The sequence below is a fragment of the Euprymna scolopes genome, chromosome 38, assembly GCF_053919585.1.
Source record: "Euprymna scolopes isolate OS-2025 chromosome 38, ASM5391958v1, whole genome shotgun sequence".
NCBI lineage: Eukaryota > Metazoa > Mollusca > Cephalopoda > Sepiida > Sepiolidae > Euprymna > Euprymna scolopes.
This window is the reverse complement of record NC_136519.1, coordinates 82,027,008-82,043,551: the sequence shown is the minus strand read 5'-3', so window position 1 is coordinate 82,043,551 and position 16,544 is coordinate 82,027,008. Positions and strand designations below refer to the sequence as shown.

The window sequence follows — 16,544 nt, the reverse complement described above, 5'->3', positions numbered from 1 at the left end:
AGCATGGAAATAGTTAATTTCCTGAACAGAACTGTTATTTTTACCACTTTTATATCTTCTTACAAATATTATTAAAATCAATATTTAATGTGGCACTGTCGATGGGGCATTAGAATACACCGACTGCCCCCCTGCAGAGGGTAAAAGTCCCTCAATGGGGGTCCTGGATATGACCTTAAACTATATCCAGTGGTGAGGCCCCAGCTTGCGGGCTTTGGGGAGTGTGGAGCCACCCTTTGATTACCATTGCTCCCAGGTCCACTCTGACCGGAGTGGTAGTACCTGTTAGGGTTCCAACTATGGGTTAAATAGAAACCGACTTGAAAACAACAAATATATTCTATTAAAAATTTTTTCTTCAAAATCTTTGGATTCGGCATTAAATAACCCGAAAAGGGTTGATATGCCGTAAAACAAAAACAACCAACCAACCAACCAACCAAATCAATATTTAATGAGACTAAACTTTATTCTAGAATCCTTATTCTAAATTTGATAAAAAAATCTATTATATGATTTTGATTCTTGAAAATGTCATAAAGTAAAGAATTAACTCCATAATTTGATCCATAGTCATTTGACATCGATTAAGCAAGATTCTTTGAATTTGAATTTCTTTTTGAAACAATCCACAAAAACTGAAATTCAAGAAATCTGGCTTAATTGATATTGGATGACTGTCAGAACTTTACGTTCTCAGTGAAACGGTCGCATTTGTGAGCGATTTTTCCAAGTGGCAGCTAGAAATAATAAAATGCTTATCTTTTGGTGATTGTGTTTTTTTTTTTTTGTTTTTTTTTACGAACAATCTTCCAAAGTTCATTACTGAGTGAAAAATGTCTACTAAACCATTACTTTTTTTTAATAAACAAGCAAAGCCAAATTATTTTAAATAATAAAAGTTTATTAGAACCATATAATCTTTTTTTTTTTTTTTTTTTGACAAAGACTATTTAAAAAGCATCTGAAGTAATTCGAAGGTTTATACCTTCAAGTCTCGACTTTAAATTTGGTGAATATTTAGAATTAAATTTATTTAAAAGAAAAATACAGAAAATCTTTGATGTACATACTCGTCATGGAATGAAGACGTCATATTCCAAAAATCACGTAGGTTTGGCTAGTAACTTTTCTGTTTGCTTAGTAAATGAAAATATTTAGTTGTCAAAGGTCAACTAAAGATAGATTTGTCCATAGAGCTCTGTTTGGGCACTCGATTTTCACTCTAAAAAGGAGTTAGTATTTGTCAAAGGTCAACTAAAGATAGATTTGTCCATAGAGCCCTGTTTGGGCACTCGATTTTCACTCTAAAAAGAGGTTTTCATTTTTTTTGCATATGAGGAGAACAACTGCTTTAAGCAAATTTAGGAAGAAAGAACTTTTGACAGCTGAGAAAAAAAAAACGTTGAAAACTGAAATTTCTTGGTGTTCATTATGGTATTGTTGAAGAGGAGTTCCGTTAATTTCCTTTCGTCAACTTTCTGATTAAGCATGATTTAAATTAAAATTATCATCATGTGCTGTCCTTCGTGTCCGAAGACGACTTCCTATCAACCATCATTCTCCACTTGTCACGATCGCGACTGAGGGTCTGCCAGCTTCCAGTAGGGATCAACCTGTCCTTTAGATTTCGTTTGACGGTGTCACGAAAACCTGAGCTTAGGTTTGCCTATGCCTCGTACCCCATCCTCCAGTTGTGAAAACAGTATCTGTTTTGGTAGTCGGGAGTTCTCCATTCTGTTTACGTGCCCGGCTCATCTTGGGTTTTTCCAGATGAGCAGGTCATACATGATTGGGAGGTTTGCTTGTGATAGGATCTCCCTGTTGCTGACAAAGTCATACCACTTGACATTTAAAATCTGCTGGAGGTGTCTCATCATATAGGTGTTGAGCTTGCGGGCTACAAGTTTGTACACTGGCCAAGTTTCTGCACCGTATAAAGTGAAGAGAGGACGATGGCGCGGTACACCAAGCATTTAGTTCTGAAAGTCAGGTCTTTATTTTGCCAGACCTTCTGTTTGAGTTTTCCATAGGATATGGAGGCATTAGCTATTCTTGTAGAAATCTCCTCGTCCATTTTGTTGTTGTTCATGACCGTGGTCCCTAGGTATTTGAATTTGCTGACATTGTAAAGCTCCTGGTCTTGAATCTTAATTGGCTGGCTTGTTGCTGGTGATCCAGGGGATTGTTGGTACATCATTTCGGTTTTCTTGATGTTAATCTTCAATTTGAAGGCCTTGGCTGATCCTGCGAAGCGAGTTATTATGTCTTGAGCATCCTCGTGACTATGCGCTACAAATGTGGTGTCATCAACAAACATGAGCTCCCGTACGAGTATCTTTGTTGTTCTATTTGTATGCATTGACATTGAAAAGGTCTGCACCCAGCCTAGATCGTATAAAAACACCCTTATCACAATTTCTAAAGGCATGCCGAAGCACAACTGACAGGTAGAGTGAGAAGAGGGTTGGAGCGAGGACGCAGCCCTGTCTGACACCATTCTGCACGTCGAACAGATCGGAGAGCTCGCCTTTCAGCTTAACTGTGGCTTTCATGCCTGAATGAAGGGCTCTGACAAGGCTGGTAAAGTGTGCAGGAAACCCAAAATTAAAATTATAATCTTTTATAACCCCCCCCCCCCCCGAATTCTTTTAGTTCTTTGATTGTTTTAAATAATATATTTTATTTTTTCCAAAGGGTTGTGGTAAAAGTATCCTTATTCAAAATATGGCTGACTCCCTTGGCTATCACATTGAACCGATTCACCTGCATCAGGTAAAGTAAAACATTTTTAATTATTTCTACTAGTCTGTTTACTTGCTTATCCACTATTCCAGAAATTAAGCATTCCATTTGAATTATTTGACTATGACTAAGACTACTGTTCTGACCTTGAATGTTACATTTTGACCAACCTAACCTTTAACTTTATTCAGGTGCATCTTATCAGATACAGTAATATGAATTTTGAACAAATCTTTGGTTATAGTCAGCTAACGTACTTCCTAACTTCCGGCGTGGCTGCTACTAGAAGTTCCTTTGCTTTTTTTTTTCTCTCATGCCTATATCTCCCCTATGCATGTATTCTTATTTTTATGTTTTTCCGATCGTTTTTTTCTATTTTTATTTCATAATCATTGAAAAGTTTTTCAGTCTTATTTTAATTAAGAATTATTGAAATTATTTATTTATTTTTTAAGAATTATTGAAAACAGTTTTTGTACTGTTTTTTTTTTTAAAAGAATTATTGAAAACATTTTTAAAAATCCTTTTAAACAATTTTCGGTTCATTTGCTTTTATTATGTACTGGATACGTTATTTTTATGATGTTTGAAATTTTGTTATTTTGATTTCAATAATTTAATTTTCAATTTCAATAATTTTGTTTTTGATTTTTATACTTTCATAAACATATATTTACTATATAAATTCAAATAAAAAGCTTTTATTTTTAAAATGCCCTCCCCCAAAATATTTTTATAATTTCATAAACATTTCTTATAAAATTTCAATTAAAATAAAACTTATTTTTTTAAATTTTGTTATTAAAAGTGCAAATAAAGACTAATTGTGTTATTTTGATAATTTTGTTAATTTTTATTGTATATTTTTTAATAATGTCCTTTTCTTATATTTTATTTCAATAAATTGTTTCACAATAGAAATATTGAAGACCAATAAGTAATAACAACAATAAAAGTGAAGGAACTGATTTGCTTTGTCATCGCTTCTGGCAGCAGCTCTGCAGAAAATTAGGAAGTACATTAGCTAACTATAACCAAACCTTTATTTAATCCATGGGAGTATTTATTTATTGATTTGTGGACTGTTATCCTCATCTTGATACTTGTTGTTTCCCAATGTTTTGGCCAACTATTCCTCTGATCTTCGTCAGGTGGTTAACCGCAAAGTGATACGAATGTTGAGTCTCTTAACAGCATCCTCAATAATTACTGCCTTCCATAGTTGTTGTTGTCTCACCACATTTTGGCGGCTGGTCCTGGATATAACCTTAAACTATATCCGATGGTGAGGCCCCAGCTTGTGGGCTTTGGGGAGTGTGGAGCCACTCTTTAATAGCCATTGCTCTCAGGTCCACTCTGACCCGGAGTGGTAATACCTGTTAGGGTCCCAACTATGGGTTAAATAGAAAACGACTTGAAAAAAAAAAAAATATTCTATTAAAAAATTTTTCTTCAAAATAACTGGATTCGACATTAAATAACCTGAAAAGAGTTGATATGCCGTAAAGCAAAAACAACCAACAACAACCAAATGTTTTCGCCAACTAATCCTCTGACCTTCTTTGGGTAGGATTGAAACTGCTATCTTTAGACAATGCTCACCTGGAACTGTAGAGATTCAACGCGTATATCCACTGCGCCATGGGCTCAAAGAGCGATCAAGGTTGGATTTTTTGTTGTTGTATAAATCCAAGTTTTTCGTTCTCATCTGGTCTTCGTCAACAACTATGAAGATAAGAATAAGAGTCCGCAAATCAAAAGATTCCAATAATAAAATCTATGGGAGTAGTTTGTTCTCATTCCATCAACCATGAACGTATATAAGTCATAAGTAATTTGTAATTGTATGCTCAATATCTTCTTGAGAAATCACTTAGAATTGATTATTACTTAGTACTTTTATCCATTGTACACGATTATGCATTTAAGCCTAAAAGAAAAAGAAGTGCAAATAATTAAATTTTTTTTTTTTTTTTTTTGAGTGATATATTCGTCACTAGTAGTAGTAGCATTACATGGGTTAGACCTCTATACCGCTATTTTTTAACCAGTCTGAGAAATTGTCTTCAGATAGGCTGTCATTGCATAGTCTCCTTCCAGTCAGATAACTGAACAGTGTAGGATCAGATGGTCTGTGTCCTGGGAGGCTTCCTTGCATTTTGGGCAGATTTGGAAGTCTATTTTTCTCCACCTGTGTTTGTTTAATGTTCTGATCCGGTTTGCAGCTACCCACTGCTTTCTACTATTTGTAGCAAAACCTGGGAGGCACAAAGTTGAGTCTTCAATGATGTCCCCTCCTTTGGGAGTATTGTTTTTTCTATTCCTTCTTCCATGTCTCAACTGGATCAAAATTTTTGATTTATGGGTTGTAGAAGAGCTTTCAGGTCTTGAGTCTGGAGGTATCAAGGGCATCTTTTAAAATTTGTTAGGCTATTACGTCATAACCCTAACCCTAACCTCCTCAATGTTTTGAATCCATTTTTGAATTACCTCTTCCCTCCTTATTTGGAGTGGTGCGATTGACCTTGCTACTGGTAGCCATTGTGTCGGGGTTGACTTCAGACATCCTGAGATAATACAACTGGTTTCTCAGAATTTTTTTATCAGTTGATCCTGTGTGTTGGCTTCGAGACCACGCTGCAGTATTTTGCAGCATTGTAGCAGAGTGCGACTGCTGTTATTCTGAGGACTCTTTGAAAAGCTCCTCCTCATATTCTTTTTTTTTTTTTTTTTTTTTTTTTTTTTACACAGTGGTCACCACTTATCAAGGCCCGGAAGCCACTCAGGGATAAGGGTTATTGCAAGTACATTACGTTAGTGTGGAGATTTGATGAAGTGTTTACTTAAGGGGGCGGTTCATTAGAAATTTGTTAACGTTGGACTTGAACATATCCAAGTTGTAGTCAGGTGGGAAGCAGGTAGACGGAACAGAGTTCCACAGGCGTGCAGTTCTAAGAAAGAAGCTTTGTTCATGGAATCCACGTTTTGATTTAGGCACAGATAAAGAGTAGGGGAAATTTTTCACAGTGGATTCAGCTAGACGGGTGTTTTTCGTGAAAGATTGGCGAGGGGGGACCAGAGATTGGAGTTCAGACGAGCACCTGCCATAGAAATAACGATAAAACAAGGATAGGCTCGCAATGTCTCTTCTGTGGGAGAGCGGTTGCAGGGTAGAGAAAAGGGCATCGCCCACTACGCTACAAAGTCTATTTTGTACTCTGTCAAGGCAGGATAGGCTGTTTTTAGCAGCTCCTGCCCAGATATGGCAGCAGTATTCCATCCTTGGACATACTTGGCTTTTACTTTCTTTCTGACATGTAAGTATGTAATAGTTTTTTGTCAATCAATCCTTTGTGTTGGCTCTGAGATCATGCTGAGACGCAGTATTCTGCAGTATCGTAGCAGAGTGTCACTAACAAAATATGAAAACTCAAACTCAGTAATTAGTAACATCTCGGGTCAAACTTTCCCAAGCCTTGCCTTCTCACTTTAGGAAAAAGTTTAGAGCTGTCTGGGAAACCTTCACTAGGAAATGCTGATGAGGCTGCTCAAGCAATTTTTGTGTACTGGCCTAGTCTCCTCGCTTTCGAGTCGTGTGTCGCATCTTGCAATTATTTTTTAACTTTTATTCACCTCAAACAAGGTATATTGCCACTTGAACATAAAGGGCTACTATTTAGGATCATGTTTACAGGGGCACTATGTAGGGAGTTGAGCAGCAAGATGTTTCTTTGCATTACATTTAAATTTCTGACTGTTACTACAGTGAGAGAAACATAAAAGAGGGAAGGAATTTTTAAGTTTAGAGAGAAGAAGGTTTTAGAGTAGAAAGGCCTCTACAGCGAAGAGGTGGAATTTTGCTGCTTGTTGGATTAGTCAGGGGTAGATATTTGTTTCGTGTCCACCACAACAAAGTGTGACGCAAGGTCGGAAGGTAGAAATAGGCAAGCTCCAATAAAGGAGGGGCACTCTTGCCTCAACAAAAATTGCCTGGGCACCCCCATCGGAATTCCCTGGTAGGGGCGGCTCAGGCAACAAGCAAAACAAGCAATAAACTTGCCTCACCTGTAAGCCAGGTGGCAAGGCCTGGGAGGGTGAACCTCCTGGGTGATACCCAAATGGTGTACCTCAGTCCGACAAGTACTGGGCTGGTTCCCGGACCCGCACCTGTCTACCCTGTACTCTACCGTGTCTCCCTGTAGGCGAAGCCACTAGGAGACACATCCCCACCATACAAAATTGGGGTATTAGTCAGGGGTATTCATGTGGGGGCTACAAGTTCATCAGAGCACATTCCATTAAAGTACTTATCCTCGAGTGGCCTCCAGGCCTTGATAGGTCGTGACTCCTATGTAAAAAAAAAAAAATGTACTTGTAAAACAGGTGCAGTGATGCAACATTGTGACGATGGGACAGGGGTTGAGTTATAAGCCGTGTTTAGTTTCTGAAAAGTTTCCGACGGGTAGTTATTCTATACAAGTCCTGAAGATGACGAATTCTCAGTGGACAGCTGTTCTGTACAGGTTCCGGACTTTATAATTTTGCAGCCAAAAAGCAAAAGATCCTTCCCGTATTGACATGAAAAAAATATGTGCGACATTGCTAAACAAGGTTTAATTTTTATGGAGTAATTCTGGTTTCTGATTGGTTCATAGCAGAATGTGAATTAATTTGATTCATCAGTTCCCAGCAGCAGCGTTTATAGATAGAATCTCCCAACTCTGAGGGACCATACCCCCATTATTAGTAAAAAATATTGCAACACTTGGTTGACAGCATAGTGTTGGGAACTTTTTTTTTAGTGCCTTATCTAAGAAGGAGATACTAGCGGCAGATTCATCAGCCTAAATGTGGCAACAATACTGTATGCATGAGCAAATGATGGCTGTGTAGAGATACAGGATATTGTCAGGTATGAGTAGTTTAGCATGATAGAGGGAGATCACCTTCTTTGCAGCAGCCTTGGCAATGTCCTCAATGTATTTGTTCCAATTCATGTTCCCTGTGAATGTTAAGCCAAGGTATTTGAATGATGAGCTCTCCAATAGGGTGTTATTAGTCATGGCTACCAGTGGTTGAGAAGGTTTCTTGTAATTATTAAAGGAAAGAAGCTTAGTCTTAGTAGTATTTAATGTTGCCATCCATTTACGTCTTTATTCTACTACAGACTGGAAGTTATTCTCGTAGGTTTCAGCCATTATCATTCGTTTTCCCCCTTGAGTCTGTCAGAGCGTAGTGTCATCAGTAAATACAAATTTAGACAATTTTATCAGGGAGGTAATTTATGAATATCAGGAATAATAAAAGTCTAAGGATTGACTCCTGTGGCACACCGGCATTTATATTATATTGTTTAAACGTACAAGCATCAAATTTTTCTGTTGCCTAAGAAGGATCTGATTATGTTGAATATTTCCCATTTTAATTGGAGCAAAGCAAATGCTTTGTTTTCTTCTAGAGTTGTTTTTGTTTGTGATTAATTTGTATATTTTTTTTTTATTATTTATCTCAAAAGCAAGTACTAAGCAACTTTAGAGGAATGTGGAAAATAGTATTTTTATATTTAAAGTTAAAAAAAAAATAACTAGCATGGAGACCCGACATTGCCTGGGATTGAATGATGATCAACGAATGTTTCGACACTCCCATATTTTTATTCGCATCTTAATCGGTGAAATCACCCATTTTTCAATCAAATTGATCGATTGCCTGCTCTAATTGGGAACCCATCGCGGTGCACCCGGAGAAAGCTTCACATACCTCCCTGCAGTGACTTAATCCACAATACATTGTAGCTTACGTTGACCTGTAGAGAACCTACAGTTGATTTTATAAAATTATTTTTTTATAAATAACAGCTTGAATTAAAGTTTAAAATACAAAAGTCAAATATCATGCTTCAATTGTGCTTTTAACAGAAACATTCATTTCGAACGTGCCCCTGTCATATCAAAGAACCTACTGTTGATTTTATATGTCAGTTATATTGTCTAATTTTTAATTTTGAGCAGTTATCAAGGATCCTCATGCAAGGCTTATGGGCAGCCATATTTTTGTTCTAACTTTGCAGATTGAACACTAGGTTTGTTTTGAAATAAAAAAAATAAAAAAAGCTTTAAGCTAAAATACAAACTTATCTAGGTAAGTAGAAGAGTAAGGTATCTTGCCTTTGGTAACATTTATTTATTTATTTTTTTTTGGTTACAGTACAATTACCTGAATTTGATTCTTCTTTTTAAGGAGTACTTTTAAATATAGATATTGTGATCTGAAATGTTTAAGAAGTCGTTACAAACCTGCCTTGTGCAACTTATACAAATCTAGGTGGACCAAAAATGAATGAAGAAAAAAGAAATAAGAATGACTGCCTTAGCTCTTTATATGAATGCAATGTTACCATCTGATATGCAAATGAGATGCTCCTGATTGAAGATAAAAGCAGCCTGATTTTTCAGAGAGGGCGTTCATTTTGGAGTTGGATTTTGAAGAAGTGAGTTCGATCAGCAGAAGTGCTTTTGAAGTTGAGAGAGTAATAGCAGAGAGTTGAGTTTTTGGACTAAGGAATTTTGGCAGCAGTGTGTCGAATCTAACAATCGAGACTTGACTAATTTAACCTCAGATGTAATTTTTTTTAATTTGGCAATCTTCTAAATGTTTTCACTTTTACTTACTTTATCCAAAAATTTGAGAAACTTATTTTGATTTATATTTTTCACTTACGTTCAACGCAAAAAATAAAATAAAAAATTATTTATAATTATTATAAGCCAATGACCAGACAATGACAGTTTTTCCATTTCGCTGGTGCCAGCGAAATGGAAAAAAAAACAAAAAAACTTGCCTAAAATATTTTAAATATTTTAATAATCAATTCTCTTGTTAGGTATATAGGTAGTTTATTTCTGCCAAATATGGTTGGATTGTAGAAAAAAGTGTGAATTTTATTAATGACTAGCGGCGAGTACCTGGCGTTACCGGGATGTTTGGAGGTAAATCAAAACTCTGGGGTGGGGGTTAAAATTAAAAAAAAAGTTTTGGTAGGTGAGTATGAGGATCGAACTCGAACCCCTGAGGCAAAGTTGGAAATTGAAGTGTGAAAAAAAAACAAAGTGCAACGTTAATCATTAGGCCACCACGACATACTAACGGAAACACGTTTGAATTTATTTAATTACTTAGAATTTGCAGGTGCATGTTTTAATGTTTTAATGAGATCAACTTTGACTGCGGGGTTTTTATTTTTATTTTCCCAAGATGTTGGGGGGGGGGACCAGGTCCCCTTTTCCAATTTGAATAGCAATTGTCTGAAAATATTTCCACATTGATCAAAGCTGATTGCTTTCGGACATTTCCGGCGATGGCAACCGGAAAAATACCGCTAGAATTAGTGTCGCTTTTATTATAGGAAAAAGCCTAATCCCCACGTGGCGAGTGAAAACTGTTGAATATTTATCTTCCTGAAGTCGAGCAAATTAAATAGACAGGCGAGCTCCATTGTTAAATCAGAGATATTATGATTTATATGTGATATAAAAAGTTTTAAGAAGTTGTGAGCCGACCGAGCGCTTCTTGGAAAAAAGCCTTTCTTGGACATACACAAAAAGCGAACATACATACACATATTTTCGCTTTTCTATATATAGATTTATAAATGATCCCATGAATGCTGGTTTATTTTTTTCTGTAGGGAAAGGTCACCCTATAATAACTTAGCTTTTGTTATTTTTTGTTAAATTTTAAATAAATTAAATTAAATATAAATTATTTTCTGCATCACATTCTCTTCCCGATTTGATTGGCAAAATGTGTAAACATTTTTCTAATTGGCAGAAATGCATGGAAAAATTTGGTTCTCAATTCAACTGATCATTCATGGAGTATTTTTTTTTTTGTGTGTGTTTTTTTTTTGTTTGTTTCATAACCAAATCCTTTGTTGATTTTTGTTTTTTTTTTAGGATATGACCTCACGAGATTTGCTTCAGCAACGAATGACCCACCCAAATGGTGACACATCCTGGATGCCTTCCCCTCTCGTCAGTGCGGCCTTAAATGGGAATTTGGCAGTTCTAGACGGAGTCCATCGGATCAATCATGGCTCTTTTTCTGTACTTCACAGGTTAGGCTTTCATTAGTTTAGTATACAAGATGTGTCTGAAAGGTATAATGGAACTGGGTGTGCTGCATGAGATATGGGGGTAAGATGGATTAGCAGATTGTTATCGTATTTGCTAAAAGGAAGCACGTCCTTTGTTGGAGAATTCTTCTAGCATTTCTGGAAGCAGTTTTCCCTCATTGGCTGGCTTACAATTTAAGTAATAGAAAAATCAAAGTTGTCCTCGACGGACGTACATCCAAACAATATGACATAAATGCGGGAGTGCCTCAGGGGTCTATCCTTGGACCTCTATTGTTCCTGATATTCATAAACGACCTCCCTGATAATATTGTTTCGGAGATGGGTATATTTGCCGATGACACCACTCTCTATAACAGATATGAGGGGAAAACAAATGAACACATATCCAAGAAAATGGCAGAAACACTAGAGGATGACCTCCAATCCGTAGTGGAATGGGGACAAAAATGGTTGGTCTCATTCAATGCTGCTAAGACTAAGCTTGTTTCCTTCAATAACTACAAGAAACCTTCTCTACCACCAATAGCAATGGCCAAGAACACATTGCCTGAAAGTACTTCTTTTAAACTCCTCGGCCTAACGTTTACAGGGAATATGAACTGGAATAGATACATTGAGAGCATTGCCAAGGCTGCTGCAAGGAAGGTTGGCTCCCTCTACCGTGCTAGAAAACTACTTACGCCTGCCAGTATCCTATACCTCTATAAGGCAACCATTCGCCCATGTATGTAGTACTGTTGTCACATCTGGGCTGGTGCATCTGCTGCTTGTCTCTCGCTCCTGGACAGGGTTCAAAAAAGAGTCACCAACCTGATAGGTCCTGAACTGTCATCTAGGCTTCAACCTCTGTCCCATCGACGAGATGTTGCATCCCTCTGCCTGTTCTACAAATACTTTAATGGTGAATGCTCTGACGAACTGCAAACACTTGTACCTCCCCGACGTAACTACTCCCGACAAACCCGACAAGCTACTAAGTCTCATCCCTTTACAGTGGAGATCCCTAGGTGCAAGAAAGCCTTTTACTCCAATAGTTTCTTCCCCAGAACTGCGGGTCTTTGGAACTCCCTTCTGGGATTCTGCTTTCCCAACTGCAATGATATGCAGAAGTTCAAGTGTAATGTTAACAAACATCTTTCTACTCTTCTCCCTTCATAATGACCCCGCTAATTAATTCCCTAATAGTAGCCCCCTGCTTCAAAGTGGCACTGTGCCTTGTTTGGGGTGAAAATTGAATAAAAAAAAAAAAAAAAAAAAAAACTCAGAAAACACAAAAAGAAAGAGCCTCTTGCATACAGCACCTGGTATTCCATAAATGGGTTACCCATTTAGTACTGACCAGGATGAATATCACTTAACTTTGGTGATCTAATGGAACTGATGTGTCAAACACTTATTCGATCATCCTAGAATCAGTTTTCACTTTCAATTGAAGACTTGAAAAACACAAAAGGAATTTTTTACTGCTCACTTTATTCGTGGTTACAATATCTTCTATTGCATGTATTGTGGGGCTTCCAGGGTTAGGGTTAGTGAGAGCCAGCACTGAGGTCATTCTCACTAGCTAATTACAAAATGCTTTCTTTAAATTATTTTCAATATTCTGCAATCGACTAAGTTCTTCAAATCAATTAGTTGTTTTTTTTTTTAACAGCATAGATTGATGGACCATAAGACGTGTTATCTTCCAGGATGTAAACAACAATGGTTAACACTCTAACATTGAACAGGCTGAATATCATTTAACTTCAGTGATTTAATGCGTCAAACTGGTTATTTTAATGTATCTAAAACCAAGCTTCTATCTTTACATCACCAACGCTCGGATCTCCATCTGGCATCAATTCTATCAACCATGACTGGGTAGAGGTCTTAAGTAATTTGCAACTCTTGTTTCCCTTATTTTGTCCGTTAGTCCTCACATTCCAGGAGCAATGTTTCTGATAAAGAGGGAAGAATTGCTGTTTTTGGGGTCAGAATATATTCCCTCTAACATTTAATGTTAGCAAGTTTTTAATCTTGAAGTGATATTTTTTAGCTCCTTATACCAAATGGCTTGTCTGGAGTGATTTCGATTTAAAAAAAAGATTATATTAGGTTGGTGCAAAAAATAATCTCACCTGTCTGTTTAAATGTATGTATGTATGTATGTATGTATGTCTGCCTAAAACTTTCGATAAAGGCGAGGGATTTTCACGAGATCAGTATCGTTTTGAAGCTTTTTAAATTAGAAAATTAAGGTCCAAAAAACATTATTTTTGCACCAACCTAATATTTTGAGTGTCATCTATATATATAAAAGAAAAAATGTGTATATGTATGTATGTATGTATGTATGTATGTGTGTGCACTTTTTCTGTATGTCCACAAAAGGCTTTTTTCGCCGGGCTTCTTGGTCGGCTCGCTCCTTCTTAAAACTTTTTATATGCTGTCTAAATGATAATATGTATGAGTTACAAACGGGGTCGTGTGTGTATTTAATTTGCCCGACTTTCACGCGCTACTTTTTCCAGATTTTTCAATCGCCACGTGTTCCTTTCGCTTTTCAGCATAAAAAAAGCGAATGATGGGGAAACAGAAACTGGCTTGCAGCGCAAATCGCGTCAAGGTCAAACATCACATGACTTAACTTTCAAACACCTGTTAATTTCACTTTATAAATGACTAGTGGGGGGTACATGGCATTGCCCGGGTGCTTGGAGGTGTGTGTGTGTGTTAAAAAAAAAAAAAAATTTTAGTAGAAAGGTAGGATTGAACTCCGAAGCCTTGACGCGGAGGTGAAAACAAAAGCCAACTACTTAACCATCTCGGCCACGAGTGAGAGAAATTGGTTACCATGTTAAAGGTTATAAAGTGAGTCAAAGAGATTTGATTGACAGGTCATCACAGGAGCGCTACGATGACGTGGCAGTATTTTATTTACTGCGGGACAGCTTTTTGGGGTTTGTTTACTTTGTTTCAATGCGAGACAGTTTTCGCTTCCCCAAGATGATGGGGAGGGGAAACCAGCTCCTCATTTAAAGGGGATTGTCCAAATTGAATAGCAATTGTCTGATATAAGGAGAAACTCCACATTGATAAAAAGCTGATTGCTTTCTGAATGTTCCGACGTGAAAGCCGAGAACACGCAACATTTCAATTAGTTTCACTTTATTTATATTTAAAAGTCGAACAAACAGGTGACATGGCAAAATAGCGCGATTTTTTATAAAAGTCGATGTAAATAAATCTAGACAAGACGTGCGTTCGCGAATCCTCGATATTATGGTTTAGACGGTATATAAAAAGTTTTAAGACATAGTAACCCCCTCGAGAATCGCGGCGAAAAAATCCTTTGTGAGACATACGTTTTGCCTTTTAACACAGCTTTCACTTCCTCTACCATTTCGTTTCCACCTTTGCATCAAGGCTTCGGGTTCAAGCCTACCTTTTTTCTTTTACACCTCCAAACACCCGGCCAACGTTTTTTTTTTTTAAACAGAGTTGTTTTGATCTACCCCTCAACCCCAACACACACACCTCCAAACACCCGGGCAATGCCTGCCGGTAACCCCCCCCCCCCCCGCTAGTGTATAATATAAATCTCACCTGTCTGTTTAAATCTACGTATGTATGTCTGCTTAAAACTTTCAATAGAGGCGATGGATTTTCACAAGATCAGTATCGTTTTCAAGCTCAACCCTTCGTATGGCAAATATAAAAAATTTGGCTAAAAACATTAATTTCTTGACCCTCAACTGGGCACTTTTCTACAGGGAGGGGTCAGTTTTTTTGCCAATATTTTTGAAAGTCATCCCCTCTTTTCGATTGACAAACCTTAATTTAAACATTCGTCACTTCCGGTTTGGCAACGGGCGCAGCAGCAAACATGTCATGTTTTTTATTTTTCCACATTCTTTTCCTCCTTCGTAGTACAGGTTCAAGCCTGCTTGCCTGCTACCACTTTTTTTTTTTTGCTCAACATACACCTCCAAACACCCGGGCAACGTCGAGCACCCTGGCTAGTCTACACTAAGGATTGAACCTTCACTTAACAGAAAATATCACTTACAACTGAATTTTACCAAATACCTTATCCACTATGCCATGGGTCTTTGTGATTAAAAATACAATTGTAAATTATGTATGTCCCTGGAAGACCTCATCAGTTTGCCCTGTATTTAAGAATTCAGGTGATAAGTCATCTCCCTCTCAGTACAGACCAATAAGTCTCCTCTGTGTTATGAGTAAGTTGCTGGAATCAATATTAAATAGAGAAATAGTCAACCACCTCAGCAGGAACAACCTTCTTAGTGACACACAGTATGGTTTCCGCTCTGCAGATGTGCTAACGGTTATATCCCACAGGATTAGTGAATCTCTTGACAAAGGCTTCCTTTCTAGGGCAATTGCTCTTGATATATACAAGGCCTTCGACAAGGTATGGCATAAGGGTCTACTTCACAAGATTTCCAGCTACGGTATAACTGGAAATGTTTTCTCAATCATTAAATCATTTCTCTCCGATAGGCTCATAAGAGTAGTGGTAGATGGACAAAAATCGGAGGCCTGCAATATAAATGCTGGAGTCCCTCAGGGGTCAATCCTGGGCCCAACTCTCTTCCTGATCTACATCAATGACCTCCCTAAACACATACTTAAATCATTCGTTGACATCTATGCTGATGACACGACCATCTACGGCAACACATCAAAGGCTGTAAATGACAAAGTTCTCTCTGATTCTCTCTCCTCTGATCTCGGGCGCGTGGTTCAGTGGGAGAAGACGTGGCTGGTTACCTTTAATACATCCAAAACCAAACTCCTATCCTTACATCATCAACACTCTGATCCCCATTTGGCATCAATTGTGATGGATGGCTCTCGTTTGGGTGAGGCCCCGTGTTTTGACAAGCTTCTGGGTTTGACCTTTACTCCTGATCTGAAATGGAACACGTACATCAAGTCTGTTGCCAAGGTCGCTGGAAAGATGGTGGGATCCTTCTACCGCTCCAAAAGATATTTCACTACTGATGCAATTCTCTATCTATATAAAAGCCAAGTACGTCCAAGGATGGAATACTGTTGCCATATCTGGGCAGGAGCTGCTAAAAACAGCCTATCCTCCCTTGACAGAGTACAAAATAGACTTTGTGGCTTAGTGGGGGAGGCTCTTTTCTCTACCCTGCAACCTCTCTCCCACAGAAGAGACGTTGCAAGCCTATCCTTGTTTTATCGTTATTTCCATGGCAGGTGCTCATCTGAACTCCAATCTCTGGTCCACCCTCGCCAATCTTTCACGAAAAACACCCATCTAGCTGAATCCACTGTGAAAAATTTCCCTCACTCTTTATCTGTGCCTAAATCAAAACGTGGATTCCATGAACAAAGCTTCTTTCTTAGAACTGCACGCCTGTGGAACTCTGTTCCGTCTGCCTGCTTCCCACCAGACTACAACTTGGATGTCTTCAAGTCTAAAGTCAACAAATTCCTAATGAACCACCCCCTTAAGTAAACCCTTCATCAAATTTCCACACTAACGTACTGTACTTGCAATAACCCTTATCCCTGAGTGGCTTTCCGGCCTTGATAAGTGGTGATCACTGTGTAAAAAAAAAACAAAAAAATGTATGTCATGGATGATGGAATGAGAGAATGCTACTCTTTTATTTTAAATGAAGGT

At 37.8% G+C, this 16,544-nt stretch overlaps 1 protein-coding gene across 1 annotated transcript in view; it reads left to right on the top strand.

Moving 5' to 3' along the window:
* Positions 1–16,544, top strand: part of LOC145263224 (von Willebrand factor A domain-containing protein 8-like) — a 207,061-nt gene that overhangs the window by 54,769 nt on the left and 135,748 nt on the right. Inside the window, exons 13-14 of the mRNA XM_080120309.1 lie at positions 2,698–2,775; positions 10,701–10,861. Of these exons, the coding sequence (XP_079976435.1) occupies positions 2,698–2,775; positions 10,701–10,861 (239 nt within the window). The remainder of the gene's footprint in view (positions 1–2,697; positions 2,776–10,700; positions 10,862–16,544) is intronic.